This window comes from Solanum verrucosum, unplaced genomic scaffold (assembly GCF_900185275.1).
Source record: "Solanum verrucosum unplaced genomic scaffold, falcon-dt-bn FXZP01000144.1, whole genome shotgun sequence".
In the NCBI taxonomy this organism is placed as follows: domain Eukaryota; kingdom Viridiplantae; phylum Streptophyta; class Magnoliopsida; order Solanales; family Solanaceae; genus Solanum; species Solanum verrucosum.
The window spans coordinates 1,024,694-1,045,630 of NW_026020773.1; the positions used below are offsets into that span (position 1 = coordinate 1,024,694).

The window sequence follows — 20,937 nt, forward strand, 5'->3', positions numbered from 1 at the left end:
TTATTTGACACTACTATATATTACTTACTATATATATGATCATGAGAGGGACCATGGGTTTACGTGAATTTGGTGATCCCCTCTGCATACGTGATACGCTCCTGCCTTTTAGGATACAATAATTCAATAACGTCGTACAACTCAAACAACTCCAAATTAGTTGAAAAGTCAGCTTCACAAAAAGAACATTTTCCTTGAACATATAATTATTCTCTTTTATACAGTGAATATAGTTGAAGACTTAGAAAGTTACATAAGTTACAAACATAATGAGGTAGAATAATGAGATTCAAAAGTCTTCTTTACTATCTTAAACTCTATCTCATGTCAAAATAGAACAAACAAATTGAAATGAAGCTAAACCTTAAAATTAATGGATGCAAAATTCTAAATTTTTAAAATTACTCAGTTCTAAATTAATAATTTGTATATATTCAATAAGTTTGTTGCTACAAATTCTATTATAAATGTTATTATGTTTTTGGATTGGTTCATGCAACCTAACTACTCCTAGTTGGGAAAAGAACATGAAATATAAATAAATTTTAAATATAATATTAAGTGTGATTGGATAAAATTGAACTTTTAACTTTATTTTTATCAAGCTTTGATCTATGAATAACACTTTATGACTTTTTTAACCACGAAAATTTGTATGACAAAAAATTCAAAATCATTGATTTTCAAGATTATTTAGCATAATTTCTTGCATTGAAAATGATTAAATGGTAATTTTTTTCTTTCGATTTTTCATCTAGTACCCATATTGAAGTCCAACTCAAATTTTTTTTTTTTTTTGGATAATAGAGTTTAAATCCATTTTGTTATTTGGACCAAAAGTGATCCACAGTAGCAAATGAAGGGTCAAAATAAACATCATCCCATAAATATGTGGCAATTTTAGCTTTAAAAAACTCAGATTATTTCAGTTGAGTTTTGGGGAAGAAGACTCTTGAAAAGGAAAAAAAATCCTCCATAGTTGATTCCTTAAAGTTTTGTTCAAGTACTAGGATTATGAGTTTTCTTCCCTGTGCAAACCCTTTTCTCCATTTTCAAATCAAGCTCTGCTGATACCCTTTTGACTCTGCAACTCCAAAACTGCTATCACCTTTTTTTCTAGGTAAACGTACTGCAAGTTTTGATTCAAGATTTGATTTTTAGTTGTGTATTTCTGTTTATTCTTTGTCATTTTTCTGAAATATGAAATGGGGTTGTGGTAGTTTGGGTGGATTTAGTGCCCATGTCATTCTTTTTTGGGAATTTAGTAACAGAGTATGAAATGAACCTGAATAGGGTAAAATGGATACACAACTTTTATGGTTCAATTTCTAGGTGTTTCGTCGTATTTTCGTTCTCTTACTGTTTCATACATGTTTTATTTACTGATTCAAGTTTTGGTTCAAGCTTGGTGTTTTTACATGGACAATAGCTGTGTCATATGTGTGTGTTTCTGTTTGGTCTATGTTATTGTGGTGAAATATGAAATTGGTTTGTGCTAGTTTGTGAATTGTGATACTTCTAAGAACTGAGTAAGTTGGGTGGATTTGATGCCCACACCATTCTTTTTGGGTATTTAGTATTAAGTAATGAAAAAGCACCCGAATAGATCAAAATGGATACCCAAGATTCATATAGCTGACTTTTTGTGATTACTATCACCTTTTGCGGTCCAATTTATAGTTGCTTCATAAATGTCTTGCTTACAGTTGCAAATTTTGGGTTCAAGCTTCGATTTTTTTGGTCATAAATGTGTGTATTTATATTTTTTCTTTGTCATTGTGTTGAAATGACATGAGTTTGTGCTAGTTTATGACAATTCTAAGAGCTGATTAAGTTGGGTGGATTTGACGCCCACATCATTCTTTTTGGGAGTTTAGTAACAAATAATTAAATGGACCCGAATTGAGCAAAATGGATACACAACTACCATCACCTTTTATGGTCCATCGTATTTTCATTCTCATACTGCTTCATACTTATTTTATTTACTGTTTCAAGCTTTGATTTTTTTCACTTGGACAATAGATGTCTCATATGTGTATCTCTTTTTGTAATTTGTCTTGCTGCTGAAATATGGAATGGGTTTGTGCTACTGTTATGCTTCTAAGAACTGATTAAGTTGAGTGGAATGTGGATTTAGTGCCCACGTTATTTTTTGGGAATTTAGCATCAAGGAATGAAAATGGACCCGAATAGATCAAAATGGACACCCAGGATTCTTATAGCTGACTTCTAATTAGAATCTTACGAAACTGCAATGGTAAAACCACCACCACCTTTTGTGCAATTTCTAGGTACGTAAGTGTATTTCATTTTCTCGATGCTTCATAAATGTCTCACTTATAGTTGCAAGTTTGGTTCATTCTTCGATTTTTCACATGGACAGTAGATGTGTCATTTGTGTGTAGATATTTGTCATGGTGCTGAATATGAAATGGGTTTGTTCTAGTTTGTGATACTTCCAAGAGCTGATCAAGTTTGGTGGATTAAATGCCCAGAACAACATTCTTTTTGGAAATCTAGTATCTAAGAAAGAAATGGATCCAAATAGAGCTAAATGGATACATCGGATTATGGAATTGACTCTAATAGATTGGAGTTGAGACATAGTTGGCTGATTGATTTCTTTTCCGAAAAAAAAGGTAAGTAGTGTCTAGAAGGGAAGTGAAGGCATTGTTGAAGGAGAGAATGGTGGATAGGTCTGAATTTGGTAGGAGATGCAGGACTTGTATTAACAGCAAGTGCATTTGCTATTCCATCCTAAAAAATCTATCTTTTTGTATCCCGTTTGGTGAACTTGCTAGGAGAATTAAATTTGAGTGACCAAGCTAAGACATTATACGAAGAGAGTATCCAACCAATGACAGCTAGCAGTTCTGCATTTGCTCTCGGATATGAATTTGAGTGATTTGGCTTCTATTTTGTTACTTCCCCAAACCTGCTGACTGTTTGGGGCAAAAGTGGGATTAGGAAACCAGCAAGAAGTCTGTGGGTTACAGTGCCGACTTGTATCTGTTGGGTTATGTGGACGGAAATAAATGCCAGGTTTTTGTTGGGAAAGCTGTCTCTGTACAAATGTCTTTAGCTTATGGCTTTTTGGTGAAACTTTACAGGATGTAAAGGATGGAAAACAGTACGGGGATTATATATTTCTGTATAGATAGGTGCCCCTCTTTTTGTTTTTGACCAGTTCAAAAATGAAGAAGATTGGATTAGTTTCTTTCTGTTGTGTATCCCTTTTTCCCCTTACTTTTGGTGTTCTCATAGTAACAAGATTCATGTCTGCAATTTTAAAAAGGAATTTTATGAAGAATTTGTTTAAAATTCATCCGCACCTATTTTTATTGACCTTAAAATACCAGGCACGACCAAATTCATTTTTTGTTACTTGTAGTCTTTTGTCATCTGTATACAGATTATTTTATCTTTGACTATATGTCATATTGGCTAGTATTTACCCTTTAATCTCTGTTCTCTTGTTGCAAGTCAGTTCTGAAGTTCTCACAGACGGATGTCTGATTGTACTTGACAGAAATATAAAGGTGAAGTTAAGAGGTACAACTTACATGGGCATTGATGAAGCATGCCTGTATTTGGTTAGTTTCTTCCTTAGAAGGCAAAGTAAGTCCATGTCACATTTCATGTCCACTAATACTTTCCCTTTTGTTCCAGTGCTATTTTGTCTCAGTGTTGATGGGGGCCAAGCGCACCAGATTACAGGGTGAATGTGACGACAGGAAAATGTTTTCAGTTCCACCCGGTTTTGAATCACTAACGTCCTTCACACTACAGAAGGTAGAAAATAATGAAGAAGCCTGTAACTCTGTGGCTGTTGGGAATGAGTCTGAGCAAGGTCCTATCCAGGTTGCTTCTACATCAACAATTATTAGCACAGGAAAGCTTAAGAGTTCTGTTAGGCATAGGCCTTGGATACTTGAAGATCATGTTGATCACATGGAAGAGGATTTTGAATGTGAAGCTGACAAGGTCAGTAAAATTTTCATAAAATTCTCATAAATCCTTTTTTTATTTACATACGTAGTATAAACATATCAATGATGGATTTCAATTAAATTGATTAAACTATAAGTTTTGAGTTTGTGTCACCTTCAATACGTATACTGCTGTAAAAGAATTCCCCTTGTGGTGTTTATTGAGAAGGCAGGAAAAGAAGAGTGAAGACAATAGCTGATGCTTCTGGTTGGACCGGATGAGATAAACATATCTGGTGAAAGAAGCATATGGGGATAATATTTTTGGGCTTTACCGAGGATTATTCCTGTTGACCATATGCATCCTTGTGTTCTTGGAACAAGATGAACACTGTTAACGGACAAAAACACTAAGTGATTTCTTCTCATCTGTCCTTGCCTTAGTGGACAGAGTTACCAAGTACCTGCACTGGCAGGAAGTGGCAAATATCTTGTGGAATTAGTCGAGGTGCGCACAAATTGGCCCTGACACCATGGTTATCAAAAAGAACACCGTGTCAACTGACAGGTGATTAGAAAGTAGGAAGAGATGGAGGATTTCTTCAAGATATTTCATATTTATGGCCAAGTGGTATAGCAAGGGGAGGACAGGATGGTATGTTAAGGCCCAGGTGCAAAATGTGATTGCTTTGCAGTGCAATCTTGCTATAGGTATCTGGATTAAAGAGGAGGAATAGAACCTATATGGAGAAATATGTTTGTAAGTCAGAACCAAAAAAGTGGTTTCCTTTGCATAGTATGCTGTGTGAGACACTATCTTTAGGACACTATTTAGAAAAGAGGGGTTTGTATAAACCTGAATTACTGTTGTATGCACTAGAAAGAAGGGGAGGTCCCTAATCTTATGTTTCTTCATTATCGCAATGTAGCCGAGTTGGACTCGTGTCGTGTTCAATATATCATGGGTATTACCTTGAGCTGGGGTTTTCAAGCTCAGGACAGGAGATAGTTTCAATGTCATTAGATTGTGTGTCAACATGCCCCCAAGGCCTAGCTCAAGTGGCAAAAGGTGGAGGATTTGTGGCTTAGGTCGCAGGTTCAAGCCCCACACCATGCAAAGCAAAGCCCGGTATTTAAGTGGAGAAGGGTAGAGGGGCGGGCCCATTATCCACCGAGTTTAGAAGGCTGCGATTGGTCCAAAGGGCGGGTCACAGACGGATTTCTCGGTTATCAAAAAAAAAAAAAAAGATTGTGTGTCAACATGAGCCAACGTAAGCAGAAAGGAGGAGAAGACGGAAGGCTGTATTCAAAATCTATGCCGGAATTGGCCGGTGCAAAGATAATCATTGATGCTGGGAGTTTGGATAACATAGCGTCCACGGAGATGGCAAATCAGTTGAGGCTAAATATGCCTTTGCAACATGGAAGTTAAGCAAATAAGGAAAGAAAAGGAGGATATCTAAAGGGGTGGATAGTTTTTTGGGAGCTCTACAACTGAGCATTTGTACCTACTAACCCTTGCATCATCTTCTTGCACATTTATGTTTTTGATTTATCAAGAGAAAAGTTGTATCAACTGATAAGGTTTTATTCTCTGTTTGCCCCGTGCTATACAGGGGAGGGGCCGAATGGTGAATTCTTTTGCTCCTTTACTTGTAAGGGAACTAGTATATGTAGACAGTAGTTAATATGAAAGTATATATATATGGACCTAACCTTAAATCTGAATCGTAGTGTCTCTGGATGTTCAGCCCTTGTCCCCCATACTATCCACCTACGTACCGCAAAAGCTTGTACTATTAAGTTAGCTCTTCTCTGGTTATGAAATGAGAGGTACTAACTACTCCTAAATCCTAATAATATGTGCTTGTTAATAAAATGTACTTTGCGCCTAACTCTACCTCGAAAAGAAGTTCATTAGATAGAGAATTGTCCAAGAGAGCAAGATCATATAACAAGACAACATCCCATTCCCTCAACCTATGTGGGACTCCAACATTCCCATGTGTTCCTAACCATGGCCATTTGGAGCATGGATGACATAATATGATGCCCAACAAATCAACAAGAGGATGTATGGCTTTGATACCATGTTAAGAAAATGAACTTTGAACCTAAGTGAAACATAAAATGGTAGCCCATTAGGTGAAGGTTGTCCAAAACCATATAAGGTGACAATAATGAATTCCCTCAATCAATGTGGGACACTGTAACTGTGTTGATGGGCTTTATTAAGACATATATCTTGGAAAGTGTGCTCAAGTATTGGTCAAGGATGATTTTCTTTACTGTTTCTCTACAGGTATACTTTTTTTCATTTGATTGTCTCATGCATTACTTGTAAGCTAAGGGCTTGTCCATTGATCTACTGAGCCTGAGGCCTATCGGTTGCATCTTCTCTTGTAGTGGCTGGTCAAAGAATGTGGCAGCATATACTGTTTCTCTGGGTAATTGTTGGCATGTGGCGCTGCTAGTTAGAATAATGGTTTGGTCATTTGATTATCTCTGGGTTGAATTTATTTTTCAGGGTTCGTCTTCACGTGCTTATCTTCCCAAAGGAGTGATCCGTGGATGTTCCAGTTGTCACAACTGCCAGAAGGTTCATTCTTCCTTAATATTGTATAATGTTTGGTTTCAAGGCAAGGATTAAATGTTTTCTACCCAAAAGTTAATTGCGATCATCTCTCTTGTTAATTTTTTTTTTCAGTTTTCTTTGGGCTTATGATGTTTCTGGTATGCTTTTTCAAAAGGTTATTGCAAGAAGTCGTCCGGAATCGGCACAGATCCCTTCACTTGATGAAGCTCATGTACTCCATCCTACTGAAGAGGTATTCCTTGACACTCCCATCTTTCTTTCAGCCTGGTATATGCCCTCTATTGGATCATGAACAGGTACCCTGCCAGATGCTGCTTTCATGAAGTTAAATCTTATGCTAGGAGTTTAAAGATACTCTCAAGTATGTTGCAAGCATCCTTCCACATGTCAAGCAGTATGGAGTATGCCGTATTGTTCCTCCCTCTTCATGGAAACCACCTTGCCGCATTGAAGAAGAGGACACGAGGTGTGGAGTCGACACTCGTATCCAGCGCATTAGTGACCTCCAGAGTCTGTTTTTAAAGAAAAGACTTGAGGGAGCCCATAAGAAGACGAATAATAGACGGCAGAAAATCCCAAGTATGAAGACAGAGTTTGGACACAGCGTGGAACTTAAAGAATTTGGTTGTTGTAATGAACACTTTGAATTTGAAAGTGGGCCAAAGTATAAGCTGAAGTCTTTCAAGAATTACGCTGATCATTTCAAGAGGCAGTACTTTGTCAAGGAAGATCAGATCACAGCTTCAAACTTTAATTCAGATGCGATGCAGATGCTGTCAGAACCATCTATTCCTGATATTGAAGGGGAATACTGGAGGATTATTGAGAATCCAACTGAAGAAATTGAGGTTTTCTCTGGAATTGCAATTTTCTTTTTCTAGGGATCTGCCAAACTCTTTTTTCCTTCCATCATCTTTTCTTTCTTTTCGTTGTCAATTTGGTTTATTAGGTGCTCCATGGGAATACTACGGAAATTAGTGCAAGCCAAAGTGGTTTTCCACTTAAAACCAATCCACGGGATGTAACTGCATGTCCACAATATGTGGAATCAGGTTGGAACTTGAACAATACCCCTAAGCTTCAAGATTCTCTTCTCCGTTTTGAGAGTTGTAACAGTTCCTCTATTTTGCTTCCCCGGCTCTCCATTGGAATGTGTTTTTCGTCTAATCATTGGGTACGATTTACAGTTTTTTCATTAAGCAAGGACTTTTGTTCTTTTATTTAAATTATTCTTGGGCATATTCTTGTTTGTCTTTGTTTTTTTGGAGTGGGGAAGTATCTCTTGGGAGGAGAAAGTACTAATGAGCATAAGTCCATTTGTTAGCATTTTCTTTTTGATTGATTGATTGGCTATATTTTCTTCTTTTTCCATCCTCCATTAGAGAATTGAAGAGCACCACTTATATTTGCTATCCTACATACATTTTGGCGCTCCAAGAATATTTTATGGGGTTCCCGGGAGTCATCGTTGCAAGTTTGAGGAAGCTGTCAAGAAGCATCTCCCACAGTTGTCAGCACATCCTTGTTTGCTTCACAACCTTGTGAGTTTCAAGTCTGAAGTTATTTTTCATTATTTTGATTAGGAAATGCCTGTTACTGGAAAGAAAGGGATGAATGTTTAGCTGGTTCCTTTTTTCAGTTTACTAATAAAATAAACTCTCCTATTTGTATATCCATGAAATATTACAATTACTTATGGAAATCCAAATAATCTCTGGATTAATCAAAAGATCCTTTTAGTTGGCTAGAATAAGTTACTCGAATGAAACTGAGGACCTCCAAAAAGAGAATGAGGAATTATTTGATTTCCCTTATCAAAAAAATGAGGAAGCATTTGGTGTGATGATGTAGTTCTCTTGGTAATTTGTATGGCAAGTGTGATGATTTTTCTGCTTTAAAATATATATATATATATATATATATATTGTGGTTTTAAAGGTGTGTTGGGGGGTGGGGGAGTGAGTAGTCTTTGGTGAATGGGAAGTTATCCGGAATAAATTTTGGAGACTTCTGACTCGTAAACATTATGCTTCAAGTTTGACCAGGACAGTCTAAAATTTCCTTTTCCGATTAAGAAGAGATAGAACTATAATGTACTTGGTTTTGTTATATTTTGCACGAAGATGAAAAGTTTGACTATTACCTCCTATTTGATCGATCAACCTTCATATTCAATGCAGGCCACACAATTCTCTCCTTCTATATTGACTTCAGAGGGTATACCTGTTTATCGTTGTGTGCAAAATCCAAAGGAGTTTGTTCTCATACTCCCTGGAGCATACCATGCAGAGTTTGATAGTGGATTTAATTGTTATGAGACAGTAAATTTTGCTCCCTTTGACTGGTTACCACATGGTCAGAATGCTGTGGAACTGTACCGTGAACAGGACAGAAAAACATCAATCTCCCATGATAAACTGCTGCTTGAAGCAGCTACAGAAGCAATTAGGGCCTCAGGAGAACTTGCAGTGCACAACAAGAATTCTTTTGATGATTCAAAATGGAGAACAGTCTGTCGGAACTATGGTTATTTAACAAAAGCACTTAAGGTAAGCCTCTATTGTACATGACTTCTTAACAAGGAACCATTCCAAATTCCTGAACTTCAAATTCTAACAGGCTTGCTGCTTATTCGTTTCATTTGACATCATCATTGCTTCCTTTCCTTGTTATGGTCTATTTCTAATTTTTGCCATCATCCACAACTGTTTCCCTTCTCTAGTTGTTAAACCTCGTTCAACAATAACTCATGCTTCAAATATGACTAGGCAAAAGTAACAGGTTCTTTTGTATTTCTCTCTTTTTGAAAGGCTTATTGTTCCTTTTCTGGATGCTCTGTACTGCTTTCTTATTAGTTGCCATGTTTTCTTTACTGTCATTTTCCCTTTTCATAACTACTTGGTTTGTTGCACTTGAACCAAGGGTCTTCCGGAAACAGCCTCTCTACCTCCACGAGGTAGGGACGAGGTAGGGGTAAGGTTTGCATAAACTATACCCTCCCTACTTGTAGGATTTCACTGGGTGTGTTGTTGTTAGCAACTCCCTATCCTTGATCCGGAGGTTGAGACTCAGCTTATGTTGGTCCCTACTCCGGTTGAGGAAGTTAACTATGCTAAGGGTCCTTGGAGGGCTAATGCCATCTCTGAGTTTAAAACTCACGTGAGAGATGCAAGCATTACTGACTAGTTATATTATTTAGAATATGATATATTGTTTCATTTTGTGTTGGATAGACACGGGTTGCCACTGAAGTGAGAATACGGAAATATCTGTTTGCTTCTCTTGAATCGCGAAAGATGGAGGATGACTTTTGTGCTACCACCAAACGGGAGTGTGTTACATGCTTCTGTGATCTATACCTTTCTGCCATTGGCTGCAAATGTTCACCACATAAATATACTTGTCTTCTTCATGCCAAACAACTATGTGATTGTGCTTGGAGCGAGAGGTATTTGCTTATACGGTATGAAATAGATGAGTTGAACATCATGGTTGAAGATTTGGATCGAAAAGTAAGTGCAGTTTATAACTGGGCAAACGAAAAATTTGGATTGCCTGTGTCCAATGTTTCTAAAGATGCTAGCAAGGAAGTAGGTATGGAAACAATGAAGCACAAACCTGTGATTCCTAATGTGCAACTCTCTGAGAGTATATCTCACCGTTCAACCTCCAGACAAGCATCAGATATTCAACAGTACAGGAAAGTAGATGTGTTCTTTGCACCTTCAGTTGGTCCAAGTTCAACAACAATGAATTTGAATCATCGATCACAATTGAAAGAAAACGTTCATGATGAGAATAAAGTTTTATTGCCAAAAGTATCACAGAATACTGTTGTTGGAGAAAATATTGCAACTTCTTCCAGTACAGTTCTCAAGAAACATCTTGCACAGGGGTCTTCATCGACAGTTAGAAATGTGATTATTCTCAGTGATGATGAAGACTAGCAACCCCAAGTTCACCATATCACGAATGGTAACAAGCATTTGTATGTCGGTTCTTTGCTGTAAATTTGCCGATTCTAAAGCTTAAATTCTGTAACATGGCTGGGAAATACTCTTTCAACTCAATCTTCGCACTTTGCTTCGTGTATATCTGTTCTGGTACTCTTTGTTCAATCGAATTCACAGCTTTTGATGTTGAATCTGCATTTAATTGCACGGTTTACCCTTCAAATGGGCTGATTTTTAATTTTTGTCCTTCAAAATCAAACTTATTGTTTGAGTAGTAATATTAGGATGTTTCTTGTTCTTTCTCTTCAAGAACCTAACTCTATGTTCCTCTCTTACTTGAATTTTTTTTTAGGGTTCATACATTATGCATCAATCATGTCAAAGAACTTGCTCCAAAAATATAGGCGTTAAATTCCAATATAATAGGTGTCTCTCAATGCCAGTTGAACAATAGGTGGATTAGGCAAGCAAGGGTTTTACTTAATTGTACAACAAATAATTATGCAAGTATCTTGAAAAGGATACATTCCCATAAACACATGAAGATAATGAGTAATACAAGTTCTATCTTCCACCAAAATAATAATAAAAGGAGTTCTTTAAGAATAATTTGTCCCTTGAAGTACATTCATCATCACCAACAAATACCATCAAATATGTAAATGCCACAAAAAGAAATATGTACAAAGAAGTACTCACAAGTCACAAGTGTTAGAAAGTGGGAGGAAGTAAGGGAAATTTTCAATAACCCTAGGTTTATACTTTGGATCTTTACCTTGTGCCGAGGGTCTATCAAAAATAACATTTCTACCCTACAAAGGTAGGGTCTGCATACATCCCATCCTGCCCTTACCAAACCCCATGGTGGGGATTATACTGAGTACGTTGTTGTTATTGATGTATCTTTACCTTGAACAGGTATATGTTTAACCTAAATTATGCTTGAACTAACTAATAGTCTACCTGATTAGATTCCACGATGTATATTATTCAAAACTAGCTATTGAGTGAGTCAACTGAAACTGTAACTATGGAAACTAGCTAGTGAGAGTCGACTAAAACTGTAACTATGGAAAAGAACAGTAATGTGCAAGTATTATAAGGTAAAATAAAGCAATTACGACGGACCATAAGAATGAAATTGAAGTGACATTAGATAAGATCATGTTCCCCAGGAATGTAGTTTATTATGATAGCTAGGCTAGATGTTTTAGGAGAATGACATGATAAATAAGGAATGTAAACACTATATTTACCTCTCAAACAGAGTAGAGCTTTATAACCTGGTCGATTTTTACTCTACAAACGGGACACTCTCCTTTCTTTGATTTGATCTGGTTCAAACACTGCATGCAGCCAACCATGTGACCACAAGGTACACATGCTCCTTCAACTGAAGCTTCCCAACATATTATACACAGTGCAGGCTCATGTTCTTTTTCCTTTTGAGTCGTAACAGAAGCTGTTTTTTGTTCCACAGGAGGATTCGACCGGTGCAATGGGCTAAGATCTATGACCGGATAATGAACGTCTTCAACTTCTTCTGGAACAGGTGGAGCTGAAGGTACCGCAAAATCAAAAGCAGGATTGTTACCCTCTTGAGTTTCAACGTTTTCACCTGGATAGACACTAGACCTAAATTCAGGTGCATTGTCTGTCTTGTCCATTGCTTCCCAGCTACTTACATCTGAGGATGCTGTTTTGTCCTCTGAAGTGTTTTCCCATCCTTGATAATGAACTTCAGCTGAGGCGTCTCTACGTCCCTGCCGAGGCTCGGGCACACCCCATCCATTGTACTCTTCTACAGCAGGCTCGTCGATCCATCCGCTGCAGCTTAGTTCAGATGGTGTGGATTTAGGAAGTGATTGTTGTGGTCGTTGACTGGATACATCTGCGGTATTTCCCCATCCATTTTCTTGGACCTTAGTTTGGTTATCCGTCCAATCATTGTTAGTAATTTCTGATCTAGGCTCGGATCTGACAAGTGAACCCCATCCGCTGTGAGCAGAATCGTCGGTGTTATTACACCAGTCATTTTCATTTTTTACACCGGAGCTTTGTCCATGATGATGTAAAATCTTATTTTCTATAGCAGAATCAATGGAAGAGTTGATTCCAATTGCTAATTCCATTGCTTGTGCAGCAGTTTCAGATTGTGTAGCTGCAGTTTGGGTATTTTGTGGTAAGCGGGAAGGCAGGACCTGAAATACTAACATGTGGTAAGGCCCCCGAGGTCGATTCTACTCTATCCTCTTAGTGCATCATTAAAAAGAAAAAAATAGGGAAAAGGATCAAAAGTTCCCCACTACTATATGATGTATCTTATTTTTACCCTCCATTATACTTTGGGTTTGGGATCATAGATACCCTTGTCGTTAGCAAATCGCCTTGTATAAAGTCCAGAGAAAACATGAGACAATTTGATAACAAAAAGGATATGGATAGCTCTCCAAAGTAATAAAACAGGTGAAATTAAGGTATTTTGTATAGTAGAGGGATAAATTTGGACCTAAGCCTAAAATAAATATATAGAAAGAACATGCATAGCAATTGCGAGGTAGAGAGGTTGTTTTCAATAGACCCTAGCTAAAGGACAAGTATATTGAAGCAGTTTGGGAAAAGAAATAACAGAAGGAAAGAAGCCACAACAAAATACTAAAGATAGCATGGCAAAGCATTATGAAAAAAAGGAACAATAACTACAATATTTTTTTATAACGACATAATAATACTATAATCGAAGTACAAGAAACAACAGATAGTAACAGAAATCGAAGAAAAAACAACTACAAGAATAATACTATGACTATGAAAGAGCATGCATAGCACCTCAGGAAAAGAAACCATACAAGAGATTAATACTATGTTCAAACAGATTCAGCTGATATTACGCGCAGTACCCTGTTAGATATTTAGCTGTTCACTGTTTCATTCAGCTTCGAAAGCATAAAGTTTATGACCAACAATATTCTGGCTCTAATTTCACAGTTGAATTGGGACACAAAAAAAAGAATTTTTTTTATCAGTTCGAGGTATTTATACCCATAGTCATCTTCATTATCTACAGCTTCCACTTTAAACTTAAATTTCTTAGATTACACACACTCTCAATGTCCAGCATACCACAGCAGTTTTACAATAAAACTACATGCCATCAGCTTCTACTAAGAAAATAACAAGACAGAGTAAGGCAAATATAATTTTAACTGGTGTACGTTTCTTATCCAAGTGAAAATAAGGCAACAAAGCATAATGCACATAATTCAAACACGACATGTGTAACATCGCATGATACAAACTCATCTGATGAACAAGCAACAGATACAGAATTGGTAAAAAGGTATGATTCAGTCAGAGTTGGTAATTACCTCAATGGAAGCAATACATGCTCTGTGCAACAATTGAAGCTGTTGTTGCTCAGCATCGCTGACTGATGTAAATTTATATCGAGTGTCTGATATGAAAACAACAAAATCAAAGAGCTATTATAAATCTATTCTGAAAAGAGGCCCTTACCTGAAAAAACATTAAATAAGAGGTTTCTCAATGAAACAACTTAAGTAAACTAAGCCCACTTGTTGGTCGCAGTAAAGCTTTTTACTTCTAGGAGAATAACTATCACACTCTACATTCTAACATTAAGTAAATCTGCATAGCTACCTAAGCCACAAATCAGAGCTATTAGTTAATCAAGGAATCTAAGTTGTTCGAACTCTTCACTTTCGGTGCCGTACCCATGCCGACACGACATGGGTGTGGATGTGGGATCCATACCCGGTTTGGTCAACTAATTTAGGGTACTTTGACCAAAATTCACGGAGAAATTCGGGAGATACCTATTATTTTGTAATCAAAACAAATGCTACGATGAATTGAAGAAAATGGAATAGCTCTTTTCTTTTTCCTTTTATCTCCTTCTGGGATTCTCCTCTTGATAAATATTTTCTCTTCAGAATAGCTTATAAATTTTCCACTCTCATAATTTAGACTTATAACTCTATTTTTTGGACATTTTAATTATTTTTAGCCGAATCCCCACACTTGTATCCGTACTTGGACCTGTACCCCTGAATCTTAAAATTAGACCATGAAGGATCCGACCTCTGGATCCACACTTGTATCGGACACCACACTTGAGTCCGAGCAACTTAGCAAAGTAAGAGAAGTGCAATTTAGAATTTGTCTTTTTGAGACAATTCCGAAACCTACATGTGAGACTAATAGCACTCATCTTTGTGTACTCCTGAACCTGAAGTTGCATATGCATCTACATATCAATTCTATCCTCTAAAATAAAATCTGTTGAGCTCTATTTTTGGCTGCAACTTAACAACATCTGGAAGGTGCTAACTTGTCCAGTACTAGAAAGAGTTCTACAGTGACTATACGACGACCATTTGATGCAGTAAGCACATCAGTACCCCAAACCAATAAACTAAAAATTAACAAAATTTATATTTGTGCATTAAAGCTTTAGCCTTGTAGAGGAATTTCTCTTGAGGCACATAAATTAACTGCTCATTGATAATTGTGGATAAGAATAAAAGGCTTTCTCCATTCAACAAGGCACCTACAGAAAATAATTTCAGGAGAAGAGTATTACTACAGGTCTTGTCAAAAATTGTCAGCACAGGATCTGTTCGTTGCCACCTTATCTCTTCAACAATAGCCTTCCATAAGACGATAACATTACGAGGCTGGGCGTCCTATTCAACAAAACATCATGTTAGTAAATCTGCCAATTTTATAGAAGGGCCATAAAGTACTCCCTTCTTCCCAATTCATGTGATATAGTTTGATTGGCACGGAGTTTAAGAAATATGGGATATGGAAAGAATTTGTAAAGTTCCAAAACTTCCCTTAAAATAAATAAATTTAAAATAGAAGAGTACACCTTTGTGGACTTTTTTTCAAATGGGTTAAATATTGATAGTTTTATTAAACATTTGCCAAATTAGGAAATGTGTCATTATTTTGAAACTGACTAAAAAGAAAAGTGTGTCACATAAATTGGGACGGAGGGATTATCAAGAGTGCTTCATTGAATTGTCAGCTAACTCTTTGTTGTTGCTTCATTGAAGTCTCAACCAAGCACAGAGAACCATGAATAGACTATAGAGAGGAAGGATAACTTGGCACTTGGGAAGTTGGCGAATTTCAAAACCTCGGAGCTCTATGGTATAATCAGAAGATTTCACTGACAAACCTGGACAATTTTAAAGTGGGACATGGATTTTTTTCAGTTAAATAATCGACCACAACATATACTGAAGACGGAGAATATTGTTTCTTTCTACTCAATATGAACGCCAAGTACACGAAAATGCTTATTTCTTTGCTTGGCTAACAGCAAAAGGCTCATACTCATACGTCTGCTTAATTCTCTACTCTTTGCTTTCCACTTACAATCTAGGAGTTTTTCCCAACAAATCAATAAAATTATTACTTAATCGGAAAAAAAATGTTATATATCTCAGTAAAATTATTGTTTTCTAATTAGTTATGATTCAGTTTACGTTGTAAGTCCCAAGTTTTTTATTTTTGCCCCAAAAATAAACAATACTGAGTGAAATACCACCTGGACATGAAACACAGGTTTACAGTCTTTATGTAAAAGTGGCATGCTGGTTTATATAAGGATTCTGCTCAAACTTCACAAATATACAATGTACCTACGTTTACATCCAGTTTTTCATAGCAAGAACTACCCACTCCTCGAGTTTTGAACATTACTCGTTAACTATCCACAGAAATCCTCGCTTGATATATGTCATCTTGAGAATTCTCTAAAGATGGTACAAGCTAAAAGAGAGGTACCTCACAACATTGCCAGAAGAGTTTGTGAAAGGAAGAACTATTGTTGGTCAATAAAGAGTTTATTTACCTGTAGCGATGAGTAAATCGCCAGTTGCAATTTAAGAGGCTTCATAGGATCAGCTATGCCACAAGGTATGACTACAACCCAACTGCAATTATAATCAGTTGTCAGCAAGTACGCAAGACAGCTTACAACACAACAACTATGCTTAGGGTGTGTTTGGTATATAGGAAAATGTTTTTAACGAAAAATATTTTCTGAAAAATAAGTTATTTTTCTTACTTATTTCTAGTGTTTGGTAAATATGCAGAGAAAATATAATCCCAAAACCATTTGTATATAATTTTGGCAAACACTATTGGGGTTGACGTGGGGGTTAGAGGTGTGGGTGTGGGGTGTGTAGGAGGGTGGGGATTAGACAATTAGTGTTGGATGTCACTATGGAACTTGTTTTCCTTATTTCCACTAGGGAAGTCATTTTCCTCATTTTAAAAACTTGTTTTCCTAGAGAAAGAATTCCAAACAAATTTGGCAACCAAGTATGAGACAATTGGAAAACATTTCCGCCCAAACACAACCTAAGTCCCAAACAGGTTGAACGAGACTGCTTACATATGCCTATTTCAACAACCTTTGGCAGAATTAATTTTGAAATTTGCATCATTATATAAAGAAGAGTTCAAAGCAACAACAAGGGGCGCTTATAAGAAAAGCCAAGTTAGAATCATACTGACATCTTCCTAGATAATAATTGAGGAGCTAAAGCTTCAAGAAACCCTGGACCATAGAACTCCCTCATCCAACCCGAGAAAATGCAGATTTGTCTCTAAAAGTGAAAGCAAAACAAGGATAAATGAATTTGCAAACATACAATCCAAGACAAGAAAAAGGCAGGAAAATAAAATAATCATGTGCATTCAATGTTAATGTAATTAAAGCTTGAAGCAAATATCAATTACACCTCGATAGTACGGACGACATTGCTAAAACCTTTTGCTCGAGCTACTTCAAGTGGAGTTTGGCAAGCATCGTTCTTGATAATTGGATTTGCTAGTAAATGAGGTTCATAGTAAATTATCTACATACATTAAGCAGCTGAAAACTATGCAAAAATGATACGCCCTCCGTCCCAATTTATGTGATGGTGAATTTATTTGTTGGTGTTTGACCGTACAGAGTTTAAGAAAGAAAAATATTTTGAAACTCATGATCTAAAATAAGTGATCGATATTTGGTGTGGCTATAAATCATCTCATTAGGGTTAAAATGAGATCTTAAAGTTAAATTGGACCAAATATATAGAAAGGTGTCATCTTTTTGGGACTGTCACATAAATTGGGACGGAGAGAGTACTAGATTATCCAGGAATGCAGTCTGGATCCATCTACAGAGCAAAAGGAGAAACCATGTTCACTTCGCAAAACTTTGAATATGCACCTCCATAGGAAAGAAGCAATTGCACAGTATCATCCAGACCTCTCTTAGCTGCATGATGTAGCGCAGTCCCAGCATGATATCCTGAAAAAAGTAAGGACTATCATTGTAATCAAAGCAGATTACTAGCACCTATTACAATAAAACGGTGAGGGTCGTGATCCTTCAAACCTACTGACTTAAAATTCTGGAACAGCCTCTACTGACGAGTTCAAAATTATAAGATTGCAATTGGCAGAGAAAGGCATACCTGGCCGGTAAGCATTGACATTAGCACCGAGCTCAAGCAAAGTTTTTGCAACATTCAAGCCATTCGGCTTCATGCACGCTACAATCAATGGTGTCTTTCCATCTTTGTCGATCCACTAATTCAATGGGGGCACAAAAGTACACTTAGCATATATACAAAATACTCATATACCTTCCAAAAAAGCCGAATCTCTTTTATGTTCACCAAAATGGGAGTTGATGTAGAGCTAAATTTTTCAAGTAAATTGGTGCACAGAACTTGTGTACTACATCTTGCACCAGTAAAAGGATTACTTATAACATCTCCTGAAAGTTGATTTTTTTTGTATATTTGCCAAAAAGGTATTGCTACAGAGTTATATCCTTCGAGTAAATCGGGTGCATGAGTGAATATGTATACCTACAGTCTACTGACTTGTACCAGTAAAAGGATTACTTATATCATCTCCTAAAAGCTGAATCTTTTGTATATTCACCGAAAGGGTGTTGAATGTTGATATAGAGTAAAATGCTTCAAGTAAATTCGTGCATTGGTGAACTTGTGTATCCAGACTTAAGCCAGTCAAAAGATTGCTACCTTTTTTAACAAGTAAAAGACTACTTATAGCAAGCATCTCCTAGTAATTGAATCTCTTTTTATGTTTGCCAAAAGGATGTTGCTACAGAGTTAATCTTTTCGGTGCATGGGTGAATTTGGATACCTCAAGACTTGCACCAGGAATAAAAATTACTCATGGCATCTTTTAAAAACTGGATCTTTTTAAGTATTTACAGAAAGGGCGTTGAAAAATACTCCCTCTGTTCACTTCTACTTATCCGCTATACTAAAAATACATTTTCACCATTTAAAAAATTACTTTTGATATCTCCAAAAAAACTGGAATCTTTTTCAAATTTACCCAAAAGGGTGTTGATACAGTAATCCATCTTTGTGTTCTTCCCACCCTCCAACACACCTCATCTACACCCCACCCCCATAGGCCTCATCCCCACCCCACCTTCTATAGTATTTGTCTACATTATATGCAAATGTTTTTAGTATAATAGTTTATGCTTACCTACCGAACACAAGAAAATAAGTAGGAAACTTATTTTGTAGAAAGCATTTTCCTTCAGGTCCAACACACCACAAAACTTGCACCAGTGACAAAAATTACTCATGGAATCTTCTAAAAATTGAATCTTTTTTGTATTTACAGAAAGGGTGTTGAAAAATACTCCCTCCGTTCAATTTTACTTATCTACTATACTAAAAATACATTTTCACCATTGAAAAAAACACTTATCATATCTCCAAAAAAATGGAATCTTTTTTAAATTTACCCAAAAGGGTGTTGATACAGTAACTCATCTTTGTGTTCTCCCCTCCTACATTATATACAAAATTAGAATAATAGTTTATGCTTACCCACCAAACACAAGAAAATAAGTATGAAAACTTATTTTACAGAAAACATTTTCCTTCATGCCCAACACACCCCAAGACTTGAACCAGTGACAAAAATAACTCATGGCATCCCCCAAAATTTGAATCTTTTTCACATTCTCCAAAAAGGGTATTAACAAAAAGCTAGAATTTTCAATAAAATTGGATACATGAGCGCAAATTTATATACCTCAAGACTGGCACCATCATTGTGAAGAGCTTTGATAGATTCAACACCTCCTTCAATGACTTGTTGATACAGTAACTCATTTTTTTATTGTTGTTGCCCCATTAATCAAATTGCTAAAGATTTCACTTAAAATATGAGACAATTTTATGTGCAATCATTTGTATTTATGTGTGGCATAATCTGCACTCCCTGTAGAAAGGGGAATTTTTTTTGGGTATCAGAGAAGGAGAAAGTCTCCACGTGTCCAAGAAGAAGGGAGTGGATAATTTAAGTAAGGGAATGTAACATTTTGGTCTTTCAATTATAAATAAAAATTTATTTTGATCTCGATGAAAAAGGGGCTCAATATATTTAATTATATTTTTGATAAGTCATATTACACTTCAAGCTTAAATGTCTAATGTTTGGCCTTCACAAAGCCACACTTAGATGCGAATTTTCAACTTTAATTGCATACGTTTTTGACGTGGCAAAAAACGAAAGATAAGAGTAAAAGTGTAAATAAATAGCCATCTAAAAATGATATTCACCTTTTCTTTTTATCCAATACACTGAAAAACTGAGACATGAACCCAAAAAGAATGAAAATATTTGTTAGTTAACTTAAGGTAAGATGTATTAGAGAACTAATATTGTATTACTAATTCTTTATTTGGTTGGATTATCAGCCTATATATAACTAACTAATACATGTATTAGCTCTAGATCCTATTATGTATTTTGGAGTGTTTAATTAGTACATAGCAAATCATGATATTAGTAATAAAATGGAGCATAGTTAAAGAAAAAAAGTGTCCTTAATACACCAAATCAAACGGTGGATAAGAAATAATCTCATCATTACTAATGAACTCCATTCAGTACCCCCTATATACATTATTATCAAAGAGGAATAGAAAACATCATTTTAAACATCTTTGGTGATAGTAAACAAGTCAGGTACAATAATCTACTGATTTCCAATGCTAACTAACGTTAACTCAACGCCTTGAATTTCCGCTTAGCCCCTACTACTCCCTTCACTAAATTGGACAAAGACATACTTCATATTTGCACGTGCATTTGGATCCATTTCCAGACATGCATTTTCCTATTATATCCGTCATCCTATTAATCATCAGTACATTCCCACAAGGCGGGTTCGGGAAAAATAGGATGTATGCAGATCATGTAAGGATATATATAACACATGACCCTAACTCAAACTCAAAAGCTAGCTCTTGAGGGGAGGATTGCCCAAGTTCATATAAGAAAACCATCAATCCATTTTTCAATCAATGTGAGATTTTTACCCACTCTAACACATTTGAACAACCCGTAAAAGTTAATAGAACAATAC

At 36.3% G+C, this 20,937-nt stretch overlaps 1 protein-coding gene and 1 pseudogene across 6 annotated transcripts; one reads left to right on the forward strand and one right to left on the reverse strand.

The window, feature by feature from the left end:
* Positions 1-3,434: 3,434 nt before the first annotated feature.
* On the forward strand, positions 3,435-10,593 carry LOC125812879 (putative lysine-specific demethylase JMJ16). 6 transcript variants are annotated; one of them, XM_049492340.1, is made up of 10 exons: positions 3,443-3,555; positions 3,673-3,987; positions 6,460-6,531; positions 6,683-6,760; positions 6,870-7,376; positions 7,478-7,702; positions 7,911-8,069; positions 8,709-9,077; positions 9,762-10,212; positions 10,300-10,592. In XM_049492340.1, the coding sequence occupies exons 2-10, from the start codon at positions 3,694-3,696 to the stop codon at positions 10,473-10,475; spliced, it is 2,331 nt and encodes a 776-aa protein (XP_049348297.1). In that variant the 5' UTR covers positions 3,443-3,555; positions 3,673-3,693; the 3' UTR covers positions 10,476-10,592. The 6 variants fall into 6 exon arrangements, with proteins under 6 accessions (XP_049348295.1, XP_049348297.1, XP_049348294.1 ...); XM_049492338.1 differs by having other exon boundaries at positions 3,435-3,555; positions 3,689-3,987; positions 9,762-10,592; XM_049492337.1 differs by having other exon boundaries at positions 9,762-10,592.
* Positions 10,594-11,619: 1,026 nt separating this feature from the next.
* On the reverse strand, positions 11,620-19,700 carry LOC125812900 (putative E3 ubiquitin-protein ligase XBAT35; annotated as a pseudogene).
* Positions 19,701-20,937: the final 1,237 nt, after the last annotated feature.

What these genes read in the sequence shown, in the direction of transcription:
- LOC125812879 (XM_049492338.1), top strand. Translation starts at nt 3,694, where the DNA reads ATGGGGGCCAAGCGCACCAGATTACAGGGTGAATGTGACGACAGGAAA. An exon ending in GTTGTCACAACTGCCAGAAG is followed by an intron (nt 6,532 to 6,682) that starts GTTCATTCTTCC and finishes CTTTTTCAAAAG; the next exon opens with GTTATTGCAAGAAGTCGTCC. An exon ending in CTTGTTTGCTTCACAACCTT is followed by an intron (nt 8,070 to 8,708) that starts GTGAGTTTCAAG and finishes TATTCAATGCAG; the next exon opens with GCCACACAATTCTCTCCTTC.